Raw genomic sequence first — 18698 nt, forward strand, 5'->3', positions numbered from 1 at the left:
TAAGGATTGTGATAGACACCGAAAAAGAAAAGCAATTCCTATCTTTATGCTAGTAAGAAAGAAAGGCATAAAATCAATTAATTATAATGCAGTGTGACAAGTACAATAATAGGATACAAGGTAAAATGTGGGCATAAAGCAGATATTTATCAATATTGTTTCACATAAGATCTTTATGGAAGAGATTATATTTAAATTAGCCTTAAAACAGTAGGCAAATGAGAAACAAGTAGAGAGGCAGCATGTTCCAGGAACGGAGAAAAACATGCTTAAAGGCGGAGAGTCATAAAGCAACAGATCAACTGTATTTTCTGTACATTGCTCAGCTGTCTTCCCAGAATTTTCTTCATTATATGACTAGATTAGATTCACATGTTTGTCTTTTTAATTTATTTTTCATTTTGCTGGAGCTGGAGCTTGATGTTTGGTATAGCTTGTAGGCTATAAAGAAAAAACCTAACTAGTGAAATATTTAGCTGAATTTCTTTAATTACCCTGATGATTATCCCTGGTCTTACTATGTTTTTTTTTTGTATTTGTCAACTCTGAACCTGAAGGACTTCGGGATCTTTAGTTTTCATTATAGCATTTGACAAAAACAAAGTAACTAAATTTTCAGAAAAAATTAAAGATGTATTAATTATATTTTGTTTAAAGAAAGTAGAAAAATGTTTTAGAAATATTTTAACAACAGAAACAATAAACAAAAATGAACAAATTAAAAAAGCTGATATTGAATTTAGATATTTGGAATAACTCATTTCCAAAAAGAGTGGTGAGTTAAGATTCTCTGCATGGTGTTCAGGTAACAGAAATTTATGATCACTAGTTCAGCTTTGATAGATCAACGACAGGAAACTAACATCTAGAAGACAACAAAGTAAAAGGAAACCCAGGGAAAGGTTGAAGTTGAAAGATGACGAGATATTTAACTGGGAAAGAGAAAATAGTGCTAGCTTCTGTTCTTACCTGCCTATGCTCTGACTCTAAGTTTTTACCTTGTAAGCTCCTTTTCACGTTACTGCAGTTCATGACCTAATCATGATCAAGCCTGGTAATATAAAGTCTTACTCTTATTAATAGGTGGGAATGAAATTTAGCTCAAAAGCCATAGCATTTTATCCATTATGCCTGGAATAGATCTCAAACATATAGAATTTACCACTTTCTCCCTTCATCCCTGTTATACTCCAAGTTTTATGACAAAGCCTTTGCTTTCGTGTTTTGAACCTATTGTATTTTACCAACACCTCCTAGCCCATCTGGCTAATGTCCATATTCCAATCCCCATTCCCATGCCTAATTTATTCAGCTCTCAAGGGCTGGGCCCCTCACCTATGCACCAGGTATCAGCTAGGGGCCAATCTCTATAGTGTAATCCTATCAATTACAAGTATCAGTGAGGCCCAAGACCTCCTGCTGCTAGGCCCCGCCCATCTATGCATGCCCTTGGAAATCAAAACTCGCCTAAACTAGCCTAATTTATCTAAAACCTTTAGGAATGAATGGTGTGATGGTTAATTTTATGTGAAAACTTGACTGAGCCACCAGATGCCCTGATATTGGATTAAAAATTATTTCTGGGTGTTTCTGTGAAGATGTTTCTGGATGTGATTAACATCTGAATCAGTAGACTGAGGAGTAATGATTGCCCTTCCCAATGTGAGAGAGCCTCATCCAATCCACTAGAGGCCTGAATAGAATAAAAGGCTGAATAAGAACGAATTTCTTCTCTGTCTTTGAAATGAGATAGTGGTCTTCTCTTGCGTCTGAATTTGGAACTTGGAACAGAACTTACATCATTGGCTCTCCTGGTTCTCAGGCCTTTGGAGCCAGACTGGAACTATACCACTGATTCTCTTGGGTATCTTGCTTACCAACTGCAGATTTTGGATATCTCAGCCTCCAGGATTGCAGGAATGAATTCCTTATATGAAATCTCTATCTCCTCTTGGTTCCGTTTCTCTGGATATCCCAGACTAATTCAAGTGGTCATTTGAATTACTGTAGTTCACCATAAGGTCAGCCCTAAAAGCTAATAAAATTGCCAAATCCTGGCTAGTTCTATTATTCTTCTGTCGTTTCTTGGTTTCTGACCTGGATCCAACTGAGCCTCTAAGACCAGCCTGCATGACTTAGGACATTATTGGTCACACAGATGTTTGAATATATCTGATGCAATATAATTTATCAGTCAAATACTGAGGCCAATACTAGTGCAAAGTTTAGACATTAAGAAGAAATGAATATTTGGATAAATTGAAAATTAATCATAGATAAGATTCCTCAATTAAGTGGATGGTTTAACTGGACAGCCTCTACAGTCCTATGAAACTCAAAATCCCAGAAAAATTAGTGGGAAAAAATGTTTCTAGCTTTATCTTCTAATTACACATGTTTCTATAATTTGAATAAAATATGTGAGCATTAATGGGCCAAAAAAAAAAAATGACAAAGAAAGTATGTAGGATTGGTTGGTAAGAGAACTTTATCAAACAAATGCTAAACATAAAACTTTTAATTCGCCTTATGAAAGACATTAAGGCTTTCAGGATTTTATGAATTTGACCTCAAAGGCAAGAGAAGTAAAGGCAAAATTAAATGAATGAACTATATCAAACAAAAAAGCTCCTACACAGCAAAAGAAACCATCAGCAAAACAAAGAAGCAACCAACTGAATGGGAGAAGAATTTGCAAACAATGCCTCCAATAAGGGCCTGATATCCAAAGTATATAAAACACTAATACAATAACAACAAAACGACCTAATTAAAAAATGGGCAGAGGACCTGAACAGACACTTCTCCCTAGAGAACACATAAATGGCCAACAGACATATGAAAAGATACTCAACTTCACTAGCTATTAGAGAAATGCAAATCAAAACCACAATGAGATATTACCTCACACCTGTTAGAATGGCTATCATCAACAAGACAAGTAACAACAAGTGTTAAAGAGGTTGTGGGGGAAAAGGAACCCTCATACACTGCTGGTGGGAATGTAAATTGGTACAGCCATTATGGAAAACAGTATGGAGGTTCCTCAAAAAAATAAGAATAGAATTACCATATGACCCAGTAATCCCTCTTCTGGGTATGTACCCCCCAAATTTAAAAACATTTATCTGTAAAAGTATGTGCCCCCTAATGTTCAAAGCAGCATTATTCATAGTGGCCAAGATATGGAAACAACCTACGTGCCCTTCGATAGATGACTGGATAAATGTGTGGTGCATATATACAATGGAATACTACTCAGCCATAAGGAAAGATAAAACATTGCCATTTGCAACAACATAGATGGATCTTGAGATTATCATGCTAAGCAAAATAAGTCCGACAGAAAAAGTATTTCACTCATATGTGGGATATAAAACTGAAAGCAACAAACGAGACAACCAGAAACTCATAGACACAGACAACAGTTTAATGGTTAGTAGAGGGAAGGGGTGAAAGGGGAGGTAGATAAAGTTAAAGGGGATATGGTGATGGAAGAAAATTTAACTTTGGGTGGTAAACACACAATGCAATATATATATAACATATTATTGAATTGTACACTTGAAACCTGTATAATTTTATTAACCAATGTCACCCAATAAATTCAACTTAAAAAAAGAAATAGAAAAATATATACAAGAAGAATTTGAATAAATAATAGTATAGGGATTCATCTGAAAAAAGATAAGATTTTAACAAGGCCAGTTCAAGTAAATGAATGATTTTAACTTGATTTAAAAAATAAAGGAAGTTAATAAATGTATCGAAATCAAGAAGTTCTCAGTGAATTTAAAGATTTCCAATAACTACATAGAGTGGGATTAAAGTTATACGGGCACCACACAGAAGACATAGTAAAATTAGAAAATATCTGATACAAATAACAGCTTTAAAATTAAGGTGAAATTTCTCATAATTCTTTCCCAAAACTCAAAATCTCAGTCTAATCATAAGAACAATGTCAGATGAACCCAAAGTCAGAGACAATCCACAAAATATTTGAACAGTATCTTCAAAGGCATGGGCGGTAAAAAAAAAGGAAGACTAATAAGCTGTCTGTCACAGGGCAGAGGAGACTGGGGAGACATGATGAATCTTAGAACAGAAGGACTTTACTGAAAAAGTGGTAAAATCTGAAGAATGTCTAAAATTAATAGTAATGTACCAATGTGGGTTTCCTAATTTTGATAAACGTAATGTGAAATGGCAAAACTCAGGGGAAATCAAAACTAGGTAAAAGGCACATGGGCACTCTGTACTGTGCTATCTTTGAAACATTTCTGCAAATCTAAAACTATTGCAAAATAAAAAACCTTATTTTTAAAAATTCATGCCAAAAAGTTTCCATTCAGAATTATAAGCTGGTAATGACATAAATATTAAAATGAATACCACTTGGGCCAGAAAGCTTGACAAGTATATAAATTAAAATAAACAAGAACTGTTCCATAAAACATAATAAATACATACATAGAGATTAATAAATATATTGCAGTGATAGAAAATATCTATTTTTAAATAATGACATGTTGGTAAATACCACCAAGTATTGATTTCTTTATATTTTATACTATGAGAGGCAATAGGCAAAGGACAGAGAGGGAGAAGGAACGAATGGCAAGCAATATTTAATTATGCTCTATGTGTTTATTCTTAGTTAACAAGAAAATAAATGGTTAGAAAATCAAATGTTTGAATTTATGTTATGATTATTTCCAAGCACATAAAATTAGTTTTGGCTATCTCTTCTACAACAGTACGTTGATCCAAGACTGAATACACTTGGTAGGGTACAACGTGGTAAAAAACAGTTGCCCATTTTAAAAGTTTAAGGAATTTTTCCCATTCTAAACTGAAGATAAATGTCAGATCTCCACATCTAGATAGGATGGAATCATTTGTGGCAGAATAATGCTCCAACCCAAAACAAGGAAAGCCAGATTAAATTTTAAAATCATCTGTTTAAAAGACATAGGAAGGCTGCTGCTACGACAATAACATGAGCGACTAAAATTCTTAAGAAGGGTTAATTGGAGAGAGGAGATTTGAAGATGTGCAGTCATTTCCCGCCTGAGTTTTAAAGATTCAAGGCATTGGCAAGGGGCTGAGAAATCAGGCTTTGACTACACAGAGGACTCCTGGCGGACAGAGAAATTATCTATGCTTCTGGCAGTTATACAGAGCTGAAGTGACAAAATTCGAGATTTGAGAATGCCACCTCAAGGCATTTGTTAATCCCAGACCTATACAGAGTGAGAAATTAAAAAGCTAAACCCTAAACTCTTTGAAAAGAATAATGGAGTATTCCAGTCTTACAATGCTGAAGAGACAAACACTAGAATACAGGATCTGCCAGGAGTAGGGCCCTAGTGAATACACAGCTCTCAGTTTGGGAAGTACAAAAATGCAGCAGTAAACCACAAATAGACTAAGGCTTAACCAAAACTTCCACCCAGCTTCCATGGAAGATAATAAAGCATTTTAGATAGTGACAGAAATGAACTAGTAGGAAACACGGCATGAAGTAGAAGAGAAAAGGGACAACTGGTTAGGTGATAACCTTACGCAGGCAAGAAAAGATGTCAACTACTGTGGAAACAGAGAGGTTGTCCTTAAACACATGCATGTAGTAAAAGAAAGACAGAAACTGGAAAAGGCAGAGCATACGGGTGCAAATGCAGGTGGGCTGGTGGATGAAACGGTGGAGATAGCATTTCTTAGGGGAGGGTGGGTACCTAAGAAGAAGGGAGAAGAGAAAATTGGCCTCTAAAGGGAAGTAGGATGGACTAACAAAAAGCAAAAAGATTATCAGATAACACCAAGGGCCTATCTGAAGACAGGAGCCATGAATTTAAGGTAAGTACATTTGGCAAACTTGTGTGACATTCTCCTGCCATATAAAGCTGTGAAAGTGTAGAGAGGCGGAAAGTTAAATTTATAAAGCTTAGGTTTTGCCAGGTGAGTAGGACAAAGAGAGGGCCAAGAGAACCAAGGTCATATTAAATGCAAATTGTTGATAATTAGAGTGAGCCATGAAACCTAAGCTAGATAAACAGGGAAGTGAGGACATGAGAGGCTGGAGGGATAGGAAAACAGGGAGTAAGATCAATGGAAAAGATACTAATGGAGTTGAAAATTTGCTATAGTCAGAGTTTGAGAGTAAGTGAGCTGGAAAGATAGTAAGTGGTGGTCAGAAAGTAGGATGCTTGAAATTGAGACTGACCATGACCGAGAACAGGATATGACCATAGGGTGACAGCGGAAGAAGTGTAGAATACACGATGACTGGAGGAGAGAAATTCAAGATGAGACACTGGGATGTTGAAAGAATCATCTACATAGATATTTAAATCATCATCAATCATGAAAGGCATAGTCTGAAGAGAGGGACAATGAAATGGACCCTAAAATCCTTAAGAAATGAGGGAAGCAACATAAGAGTGTGTACCGGGTGGTAAAATCTGATGCATAAGCTTCTAAGGTCTTTAGAGAGGAAAAAAAGGAACAACAATCTAAACACACTAATGAAGAACAAGCCTTCACGTCCATTGGTATAACTGCTTTGGGTGGAAATACAATCACTACCTGAGAGGACTGAAGCGGAAGCAGTAGCCTCAGGGAGGCAACTAGGTTTCAGTTAGAGCAGTAAGGTGTGATGTCAGAAAAGAATACACTAATAATTTGATTCATTTATCAGTACTTACTAAAAGGCACTGGATTAGGCACTGGGAATAAAATAATAATAAAAGACATAATCTCAGTCCTCACAAAACTGTGACTCAAGATGTCTCATATATGAGTAATTATTTTAAATAAAAAAACTATGTTTTTTTTATGACAGGTTAACAGTTTATTAAGAAACGAGGACATTTTGAAGAATAACAAAACGTGATTAATACATCTATCATTGTGGTATTACTTATCTGCTAAGAACTCATTTAAATTAAGAATATGTGGGGAAAGTAATTTTTTAATGGTAAAGAGGAGGGGGAAATGGTAGTAGATGCTTTTACAGATATAGTCAGTTACCTGAGACAAAGCAGCATCCCGTTCTTCTATCACTGCATTCATTTCTTCTGCAGTTATTCTCTTTTTACATGCTTTGGTCTTGTAGATTCTATCCACAATTATAGCTCCATTCTTCTGAATAGCTATGCCTGTGTCTGCATTGTTTATTCTGTTCAGTAAGTCCTGTAATGTCTACCAACACCATTATATGTTAGTCAGACATGAAGTTTTAATATATTTTATTTAATATAGGGTTTTAATTAATAGGCACATGTGAATTGTAAATTGACTGAGTGAAGTTATTGAATTTTCATATTGCAGCAAAGATGTACATTATTAGTGTGTCAATTCTTCTTTTTCCCACATCTTAGTTCTTGAAACCCACTCAATTGAACTTAAGCCTCTAAGATATAAGACTGACATCAAGAAATCTCCTCAGAGAATGGCTTACCATGTCATTTTCTTCAGGGTTAATATTTTCTAGCCTAGAAAAAAGGGACACAGAAAGCCTGATCAGTAGCATTTCCTTAGTGCAGCAAAATGAGTTCGCTTTTTAAATCTTTAGAACCTCAAGTAATTTCATTCGACTAGTCTTTAGAGTCAACCATGACACCGAACATATTAAAGTGCCACCTGCTCGACTCTATCTTTCAATAATGCTCCGTATCTTCTGCACTGACTTCAGACTGTTAAGTTATTAATGTTTACTGCTATATATGACTACAAGGATCAATTGTTCATATGTGCTTAGATGAAGAAAGTTCCCCAGTGATAGACATACTCATTCTCATCATTATATTTATTCCTGGACTTTCAATGCTTAACAGAAACTGTGCTTCCTCTGTTTTTTGGACATCATCACAAATAAAACAAGGCAAGTATTTTTATTATAAAATTTAACTGTTACCTCAAAAGCAGCGATAAATAATTATCACTACATTTGACCTGAAATCTCCTGCTGCTACTTATTTGTTAAAACAAGTATACTATATAGAAAGGCTGACCAAAACTGAACATTTTTAGATGACTAATGTCATTTTCTCTTTTTCATAATATACACAGAATTATTCAATTTAAGGACAAAGAAAGCAAATTGGTTCCCCTCAAAAATGCATTCTGTCTTATAAGAATTATAGTGCTTACTGAAATGATTGGTAATGTTGGTGAATTGAAGAAATGCTGTAGAGGTAACATAAAAAAAAAACTTTAAATGACCCATCTTAGAAACCGTCTATTATTTAGGCAACCACTAAATTGGGCAAATTAAATGAAAATCTATAATGAGTATTTCTAAATGATATGAATTTTAGAAATGGCCTCAATTATTTTAAAATTGAACTAAAAACTTTAGATATCCAGGTTCCTGGTTTTTCAAGCCCTATTTCTATGTTTCTATGAGTTAACATTTAACACCTACCGCCCCCGACACACGATACTAGGAAAAGATGAAAGAAGACACTTAATAAATTTGTTACAAAATTTTTCCAAACCTTACAGTTCAATGAAACAGCTACATTGATGAAGAAAAAGTATAAATTTTAGAACATTGTATTTTAAACAGAATAAAATAAACATATCAAAAAACTATTCCGACACATATTTAAGTAGTATAAGTTAACAGGAAGGTATGGTAATTTTGAATTACATAAACTTAATGTATTTTAAACTACTAATGTCCACTTGGATTCACATTTCAACAAGGGCAAAAACACTCTCATATTTTATCTTTTTTCTCCCAAAATAAATCGTTTTCAAATCTCTTGCTTCATAAAAAAACTTGTTCTATAAGAACTATGAAGATAATCACTTCTTTTTTACTCAATTAAAAAACACAGTAGAAAAGTATAAGATAACAAAATTCTTACACTTATTTATGATCAGGTAAAAGTATGTGAAGAACATCAGTGGCATTTAAGCATCAGTTGGCTTAATATGATTTTAAAGGAAGCCATATATGTGAGGAATATTTACCTTGATGTTCTTTTTGGATGAAATAAAACTAAGAGTTGATTATGGCAACTGCCAAAGAAGATTCAGTTTAAATTTTTATAAACTCCATAATTAATTTATTAAACTTGATCATTTAAAATATGAAAAGATACATGAAAATTAAACATTTAGATTGGTAGGTTACTGGGAACTTTTGCAAAAAAAAAATTTAGTTCTCAAGGTTATAAATTTCCCTTTTCCATTTCAAAGAATTACATATGATCAGGAAGAAAATAACAGTATAGGCAGGTTACCTAATATGTGTATTCCAAATAATCAACACAACAAAAAGTGTGTGGTTTTCTATATAATACTTTTAGGTTTTTCTCATGTACTGCAATGTGAAGAATTTTTATTTTAATAGAGAAAAGGAAAGCATTTCAATGCTTTAAATTAGCATTTTTTAACAGGATATGGTTAAGATAATTGAATTTAGTCTAATATTAAAATTCCTCACTAACAAATACAATGTTTTAAAAATTAAAATCAAATTTTCTTATTAAAGATTATACTAAATCTTTAGCACATGAATTTAATATTAAGACTATAAATAATGTATGTGATTGCCCTTAAAAGTACATAAAATGTCGGGATTTATCCTTTTGATGAATGAATCTGAAACAGGTTTGGTAACGATGCCAAGTCTGACATGCAGGGCATTAATAATCCAAGTCAACCACTTAGCATCTGGATCACAATTTTGCTTTATTATTAGAATTTATAATTGAAGTAAGTATAGTAATAAATGATCATTAAGGGAAAAATAAACTAATAAACAAATGATTAACTTGACACTTGAAAATTTACACAGAAACAAGTTTGATACAAACATGAATTTGGAAAGAGAAAAAGCCAATACTTGTATTTCTCTACTTGTATTCCTTTAAAAGTCTCAGGGAATACTTGTACAGATATCAAAGATCAACTACGCCATAATTTAATCTCAACTAGATTATACAGAGCAGAGATCAGCAAACTTTTTCTATAAAGGATCAGACAGTATTTTAGACTTTGCCGTATGTTCACTGTCACAGCTACTAAACCCTGCCTTTGTAGTGTAAAAACATGCACAGGTAACAGACACATAAACAAGTGTGGCTGTGTTCCAATAAAACTTTATTTACAAAAACAGGCGATAGGTCCTTCTTTGCTGATCACTGATATAGAACATTAAAAAATGAGACCAGATCTTTGATGTTAATACTCTGTAAGTGCCAATTCAGTATATTTGACATGTTTTCCTGAGCTGGATCATTCAATATCTAGTTAAAGATTAGTCATCAAAAAAAGCAGTTTTCAGAAAGTTAAATTCAATCCTACCATATCACTTAAATGCATTACTTAAGAAAACATAAAAATTAGACCAAAAAAATCAATCTTTAGAAAAACATAAGACATTTTAAATCAGCTATATAGGATATTCAATTTTCCATATAAAATGACTTTTTAGGTTTAAGGCTTACTAGTAGCATATATAGCATATAAAACTTCACTGCTTTAATAAAGAATAGTGTTATTCAAAATATAACTGAGAAACTATAAATTATATATCATTAATATAAGGTTTACAATTACACAAAAGAACCTCAACCTTTTATAAACTCTAATTTATGCCTACAACAGTGTAACTAGACACAGTCATGATAATTAGTAAGAATTTTGCTGAAGTAAATGTCCATGGGCTCAAGCTTCAATTGATTTCCTATACCATGCAACTTCTGACTGACAACCTTGCACTCTAAGTGAAAAGACCCATGTATGAAATGTCACATTTCTTGATTTATCCCTAAATCACTCGATATCATGTCTTTTATGTCTTTCTTTTCTGAACCTATAGTCATTCACCAGTTCCATGGGAATAAGCTAAACTTTGCCCTCAAATGATAAAAAGAACTAGTGATAGGCTAATCAGAAAATTATAAATTGTTTGTTTTTACTCTCTAAGTCTCATTTTTATATAGTGCCATCTTTAATATGTTAAAAAATATACCAACAACAAAGAGACTGAAAAAATGTATCGTGTTCTCAAAAGTTAGAATATACATACGCAAACTTGTCTATGTTAGTATGTATATGTAAGTCATTTTAACTTGAATTCTTTTTACTTTTTTCCTATTTGTGGATAAAAGTAAAAAAGACAAAAGCACTGAAGATTCAAGGGGTAAGGGAAGGCAGAGAAGTGGTAGAGTAATAAGACAAGATAGACATTATACAGAAAGATGCAAAGTTAAGTCAGAAGTGGCAAAGAGAAAAAAGACAGAAGGAATTTAAAGATTATAGGAAGAAAAAACAAGGAATGAAAACAAAAATAGATGTGAAATAATCTATTTATAATGTCAACCTATACTTAATCTTCCGAATGTGCCTTTCCATCAACTAAAGCTGTTATAAACCGGTTTTATCTTAACAAGGATTTAGTTTAAAATACACCATTGAAAGTTCAGAACCCACAGACTTCAGCTGAGTAGAAAGAAACCTCCACAGTGCCATTTAAAATGATGCTAACATATTAATCTTTGTTGTTGTTAGTCTTCCTTCTTATGTATGGTTCTTCCCGATCCCTCCACCTGTACCCCTAGATTATAATATCGTAAGATCTGACTATAAACTGTTCCTAGAAACCAATAATTGATTGCATCGGTTAATATTATTTTAAGTATTTATGTAATTATTTACTTAATGTCTATCTTCTTAACTAAACTGGGACAATAATGCTGTGTTCTGAGCAAATAGAACTGTACCTGACACATAATATATATTCAATAAATATTTATTGAATAAATTAATTAACTAAAAGAAAAGGTTTGGGATTGAGTGTTTTCCTTTTCTTTTCTCATTTCTCCCTTAGAACAAAAGCTACGAAGAACAAAATGAAAAGGGCTCTACTTAAGAAATCCTAATTTTAATATATTGTAATAAAAACTGTAACAAATACATGTACAAATTAAAGTAGATGGGCAATGGGGGTAAAAAAAATTAAAGAAAGATAAGTTCAATTGAGACACATCAATTAAAAAGACAGAATGAAAAAAAACGAAGAAGACTAATTTAATCAGGGTTCTGATAAAAAAGTTTCAGTTTGGATATATAGGTAGATGGTTGTGCCACTGATTAGGATAGGGACCACGAAGAACACAGTTTTAAGAATGAATTAATACATTATAAATTCCATTTTAGTTGCTAAGTTTGAGTTGCCTGTGTAAGTCTGAGATAGACCAAGTCCTGTAATGTGTAATTGACTGACTCTGACTCTTTGAGCTACCAGTCAACCACTCGAAGTTTTTTCACTTATAAAACATGAATATCACCTACCTCAATGAGTTGTGTTATTGTATGAAAAAACAGATGTTATCTTTTGGGAGTAAATTTCATTTCTGAAAATCAATAAAATCTATTTAAAAGCAAATTTCATAAATAAAATTGGTGATCAATAAGGTAACAAGATTTATGGTCATAAATTACATGTAAATATAGTACGGTGTGGCAGTTGACAAACTGAATGAAACAGTACTTGAAAATCCCCTAAGAAGAGTTATAAAGTTAGAGTGGAGGCAATACTGAAAGAAAAAAAAGTATCTACTTTGAAAAGAATGTTTAAAAACATCTGGTTCCAGCAACTGTTTTTGTAGATAAAAGCAAACTGATTCTAAAATATATATGGCAGAGCACAGGTACTAGAATAGCCAAAACTATTCTACAATAAACAAGCAAAAGTAGAGGACTGATATTATCCAATTTTGAGACTTACTATAAAGATTCAGTAATTAAGACTGTGTGAGACTTCACAGTTTGGGAGTTCTGGTCAAGATGGTAGAGTAGGTTACTGCTGTGCTTGCCACCTCCCATGACCACATTAAAATTACAATCAAATTATAGAACAATCAACCTGAAAAACCATCTGAAGACTAGCTGAACATAACTACTGTTACTAAGGATATAAAGAAGAGACGACATTGAGGCTGGAAGAAGGGGAAGAGATGTGAAATGGGCTGCAAAGGTCCCCCTGGAGTAGCAAAGGGCCACAGCCCCACACTAGGGCTTCCCAGCCCAGAGTTTGAATGCCAGGAAAAGAAGTCCCCACCAAATCTAGCAGTAAAAATCAGTGGGGATTCTGTCTGTTCAGGTGAGACAGAAGGCTGGAAACCCAGATATCCCTTTAAAGGGCCTATGTACAGACTCACTCTCAAGCAGAGAGACAGGAGCTCCAGGGGCACCAGAGACATATAAGAAAAGACTGAGTTGTGTGGTTTCAGGGTGAGGGTTGGAGGGAAAGCTGCCATTATCCCTGCGTTGAACCCTCCTCTTGTGCAGCCTATAGGCGGGTGCCATCTCGCCAGAGTTGAGCCTTCCCCGCAACACGGCCAAATCTGAATCTGCATTGGCCTGGTAAACTCTGCTTGCTTACCCTGGTGACTCTCTGGAACCCCACCCCAACCAACTCTCAAACTTCCAGAGGCATATTCTTGGCCAGGTAACCAGTCACACCTTGGCATCTTAGTAGGAGGCTCTTTCAGCAGCAGTCAACAGGCCTTGGCTCCTGAGCGCCTCCGAAGACAATTACCATTCCGATGGTAGGCAACCAGCCCCAGCTGGAGCTGTAGATTTGTGAACAAATCTTGGGGTCTGCAGGCCCAAGGTGGGCAGTGAATAGCCTCAGTGAGATTTAAGACATTTGCAAATGGCCACAGGCTCAGCAGCATTGGCACAATATCTGAATTTGCACTAACCTGATACAAACTACTTGAGCCACCCTGGTGACTTCCTGGGATCCTGCCTCACCCAATTCAAGTATCACCTGAGGTTCATTCAGTTGCTGAGCCTTACGAGCAGCCAGCAGAAGCCTAAGGACTTTGGGTGCCTTGGGCCTTCTGCTGAGCTTCTCCAGGCTCGAGCTGGTGCAGCTGGCTCAGGTTCACAGCTTGGCTTCTTCTATGTGCCTCTAGTACCAACACAATGAGTGACCAGCTGCAAAGAGCTTTGTAGCTTCTACCAGGTAGGTAGCTCCATGCTGGTCACAGGCCACAACTGCATGGGAGCCCCTCCCAAGGGGCCCCAGAACCAATACACCTGGAGCCTGGCATCAGACCACAACAGAACACCGCCTGATTAGCCCCATAAGAGGCACACCAAAAGGGTGTGAACACACTGGGGTGAATCTCACTCCACGAGGTCAATCCCCACAAAGCAGCTTATACCCTGTGGGTGTGGTGAATCCTCACCGCCAGTCAGCCTGAGAGTCAATCCCACCCACTGACGTGCCAATAGAAATCAAGGATCAACTACAATAGGAGAGCACAGACAACCTACACAAGGGATACTCCTGGAGCACCCAGCGCAGGTGTTCAGGCAGAATGTACCAATAAGCCACACAGGACACCTAATACATAAGGCCACCCGGCCAAAACAGAATGACGTACCAGATCTATCTAATACAAAAAAAAAAAATAAAGAAGCCAAACTGAGAAAACAAAAAAAAATGTCCAAATGAAAGAACAGGAAAAAACTCCAGAAAACAAAACTAAATGAAATAAAGGCAAGCAATCTACCAGATATAGAGATCAAATTGCTGGTTATAAAGATGTTCAATGAACTTAAAGGAAAAATTGATGATCTCAGTGAGAACTTCAACAAAGAGATAATAAACATAAAAAAGGACAAAGAAACCATTAAAAATACAGTCAGAAATGAAGAATACAATAACTGAAACGAAGACTACACTAGAAGAAATCAACAGTAGATTAGATGAAGCAGAGGTTCAAATTAGCGATCTGGAAGAAAAAGTAGCAGAAAACACCCAATGGGAACAGAAAACAAGAAAAAATTATTCAGAAACTAAGGAAAGTTTAAGGGACTCCTGAGACAACATCAAGTGTAACAACATTTGCATTATAAGGGTACCAGAAGGAGAACAGAGAAAGCAAGGAACTGAAAACTCATTTGAAAAAATAATGACTGAACACTTCCATAACCTGGCAAAGAAAATAGACATACGGTCCAGGAAGCACAGAGAATCTCAGACAAGATGAACTCAAAGAGGCCCACAACAAGACACATCGTAATTAAAATGCCAAAGATTAAACAAAGAGAATCTTAAAGCATCAAGAACAAAGCATTAGTTACCTCCAAGGGAGCTCCCATAAGACTGTCAACTTATTTTTCAACAGAAATTTTATAGGCCATAAGAGACTGGCAAGAAATATTCAAAATGATGAAAATAAAGGAAATACAACCAAGACTACTATACCCGGCAAAACTATCAATCAAAATTGAAGGTAAGATGAAGAGCTTCCCTGATAAGCAAAAGCTGAAGGAATTCACCACCCTCAAACCAATATTACAAGAAATTTTAAAGGGACTTCTTTAAGAAAAGGAAGGGGGAGGGGTGGAAATAAATATGAATAATAAAATGGCAATAACTATGTACCTATCAATTATCACTTTAAATGTAAATAGATTAAATGTTTCAATCAAAAGACATAGAGTAGTTGAATAGATAAGAAAACAAGACCAATACATATACTGTCTACAAGAGACCCACTTCAGATTGAAAGACGCACACAGACTGAAAGTAAAGGGATGGGAAAGACATTTCATGCAAATAAAAATGAAAAAAAAAAGAAGCTGGAATAGTAATACTTATAGCAGACAAAATAGACTTTAAAATGAAGGCTATAATAAGTGACAAAGAAGGACATTACAAAATAATAAAGGAGTAAATCCAACAAGAAGACGTAACCGTAATAAACATTTATGTACCTAACATAGGAGCACCTAAATATATAAAGCAAATGTTGACTGACATTTCACCCCAAAGCAGCATAATAAACATTCTTCTCAATTGCAAATGGAACATTTTCCAAGAAAGACCACATGTTAGGCCACAAAACATGTCTCAATAAATTTAAGAAGACTGAAATCATATCAAGTGTCTTCTCTGACCACAATAATATGAAACTAGAAATCGACTACAAGAAAAAAAGTGAAAAATACACAAACACCTGGAGGCTAAATAACATGCTAGTAAGCAATGAATGGGTTAACAATGAGATCAAAGAAAAAATCAGAAATTATGTTGAGACAAATGAAAATGAAAACACATTGACTCAAAATCTATGGGACACAGCAAAACCATTCCTAAGAGGGAAGTTTATAGCAATACAGGCCTACCTACAGAAACAAGAAAAATCTCAAACAATCTAACCTTACACCTAAAGGAATTAAAAAAACAACAGCAAACAAAGTCCAATGTGAGTAGAAATAATAAAGATCAGAGTAGACATAAATAAAATAGAGTCTAAAAAAACACTACGAAAGATCGATGAAACCAAGGGCTGGTTCTTTGAGAAGATAAACAAAACTGATAAATCTTAACCAGATTCATCAAGAAAAAAAGAGATGACCCAAATAAGCAAAATCAGAAATGAAAGAGAAGTGAGAGTTGACACCCCAGAAATACAAAGCGTATAAGATAATGCTACAAGCAATTGTATGCCAACAAATTAGACAATATTGAAGAAATGAATACATTCCTAGAAACATACATTCTTCGAAGACTGCGTCAAGAAGAAACAAAAAATTTGAACCAGTTGATTACTGCTAACAAAATCGAATAAGTAAACAAAGAACCCACCAAAACCAAAAGCCCTGAACCAGATGGCTTCACAGGTGAATTTTACCAAATACTCAAAGAAGAATTAACACCTATCCTTCTCAATGATTCCAAAAAATTCAAGGAGAGGGAAGACTCTCAACCTCATTTTATGAGGCCAGTATTATCCTGATTCCAAAACCAGACAAAGACATTACAAAGCAAAATCATAGACCAATATCCCTAGTGAATATAGATGCAAAAATCCACAAAAAAAACAGTAGGAAAGTGAAATCAGCAATACATTAAACATATCCACACCATGATCAAGTGGGATTTATTTCTGGGATGCAAGTTTGGTTCAATATCTACAAATCAATTAATGTGATACACCAAATAAACAAAATGAAGGATAAAAATCATATAATTATATTAATAGATGCAAAAAAAGCATTTGACAAAATCCAGCATCCATTTATGATAAAAGCTCTCAGCAAAGTGGGAATGGAGGGAACATATTTCAACATAATAAAGGCCACAGATGACAATAAACCCATAGCTAACATAATACTCAAGGGGAAAAAGCTAAAAGTGTTTTCCTTAAGATCAGGAATAAGATAAGGATGTCTACTTTTACTACTTTTTTTCAACATAATGTTGGAAGTCCTAGCCACAGCAATCAGGCAAGTAAAATAAATAAAAGGTGTCCAAATTGGAAAGGAAGAAGTAAAACACTCATTTTTTGCAGAGAACATTATATGATATACAGAGACCCCTAAAGATTCCACCAAAAATTATTTCAGAACTGATAAATGAATTCAGTAAAGTAGCAGAATTCAAAATTAATATTCAGAAATTAGTAGCATTCTTATACACCAATAATGAATTAACACGAGAGAAATTAACAAAATCCCATTTACGATTTCATCAAAAACAATAAAATACCTAGGAATAAATTTATCCGAGGAGGTAAAAGACCTGTTCTTGAAAATTATGTAATCGAAGAAAGAAAATGAATATTTAAATAAATGGAAGAATACACAATACTGTGCTCATGGACAGAAATAATTAACCGTTAAAATGTTCATACTACCTAAAGCAATCTATAGATTTAAGTAAATTCCTATGAAAATACCAACAAAATTTTTGACAGAACTAGAACAAATAATCCTAAAATTTATATGGAACCATAAAAGACCCCAAATAGCCACGGCAATCCTGAAAAAGAACAAAGTTGGAGGAGGTATCACACTACCTAATACCAAACTATACTACAAGCCAATAATAATCAAAACAGCAAGGTACTGGCATAAAAACAGACACAGAGATCAATGGAACAGAATAGAGAGTTCAGAGATAAATCCACACCTGCGTAGTCCTTTAATCCATGACAAAGGAGGCAAGAAAACATAATGGGGTAAAGGCAGTCTATTTAATAAATGGTGTTGGTAACACTGGACAGATACATACAAAAAAATGAAACTGGACCACCTACTTACACCATATATAAGAACAAACTTGAAATGAATTAAAGACTTAAATATAAGACCCCAAATCATAAAACTCCTAGAAGAAAACACAGGCAGTAACCTCTCTGATATTGCTCTTAGTATGATATTTTTTCTGATATATTTTCTCGGGTGAGGGAAAAGAAAAATAAACAAATGGGACTGCATCAAACTAAAAAGTTTTTGCAAAGCAAAGGAAACCATCAATAAAACAAAAAGACGGCCCATCGAATGGGAAAAGATATTGCCTATGATACATCTGATAAGGGGTTAATATCCAAAATTTATAAAAAACTCATACAACTCAACATCAAAAAGACAAACAACCCAATTAAAAAATGGTCAGAGGACCTGAATAGGCATTTCTCCAAAAAGGACACACAAATGGCCAACAGACATATGAAAAGATGCCCAATGTTAACTAATAATCAGAGAAATGCAAAACCACAATGAGATATCACCTCAGAAAAAAAAGATATCAGAATGGATAGCCATAAATCAAAAAACAACAAGCATTGGTAACGATGTGGAGAAAAGTAAACTCTCATACACTGTTGGTGGGACTGCAAGTCGGTACAACTACTATGGTAAACAGTTTTCAG

At 34.5% G+C, this 18698-nt stretch overlaps 1 protein-coding gene across 13 annotated transcripts in view; it reads right to left on the reverse strand.

Annotated features, from left to right (window-relative positions):
• MIPOL1 (mirror-image polydactyly 1) overlaps positions 1 to 18698 on the reverse strand; it is a 258182-nt gene that overhangs the window by 174741 nt on the left and 64743 nt on the right. For 12 of the 13 annotated variants that reach the window (XM_039856509.1, XM_039856511.1, XM_039856520.1 and 9 more), the window contains 2 exons: positions 7463 to 7496; positions 7033 to 7203 (listed from right to left, as the gene is read on the reverse strand). In XM_039856509.1, coding sequence (XP_039712443.1) covers positions 7033 to 7203; positions 7463 to 7496 — 205 coding nt within the window. The remainder of the gene's footprint in view (positions 1 to 7032; positions 7204 to 7462; positions 7497 to 18698) is intronic. The other variant, XM_039856517.1, reaches the window with a different exon arrangement.

The sequence above is a fragment of the Pteropus medius genome, unplaced genomic scaffold, assembly GCF_902729225.1.
Source record: "Pteropus medius unplaced genomic scaffold, Ma_sr-lr_union100, whole genome shotgun sequence".
NCBI lineage: Eukaryota > Metazoa > Chordata > Mammalia > Chiroptera > Pteropodidae > Pteropus > Pteropus medius.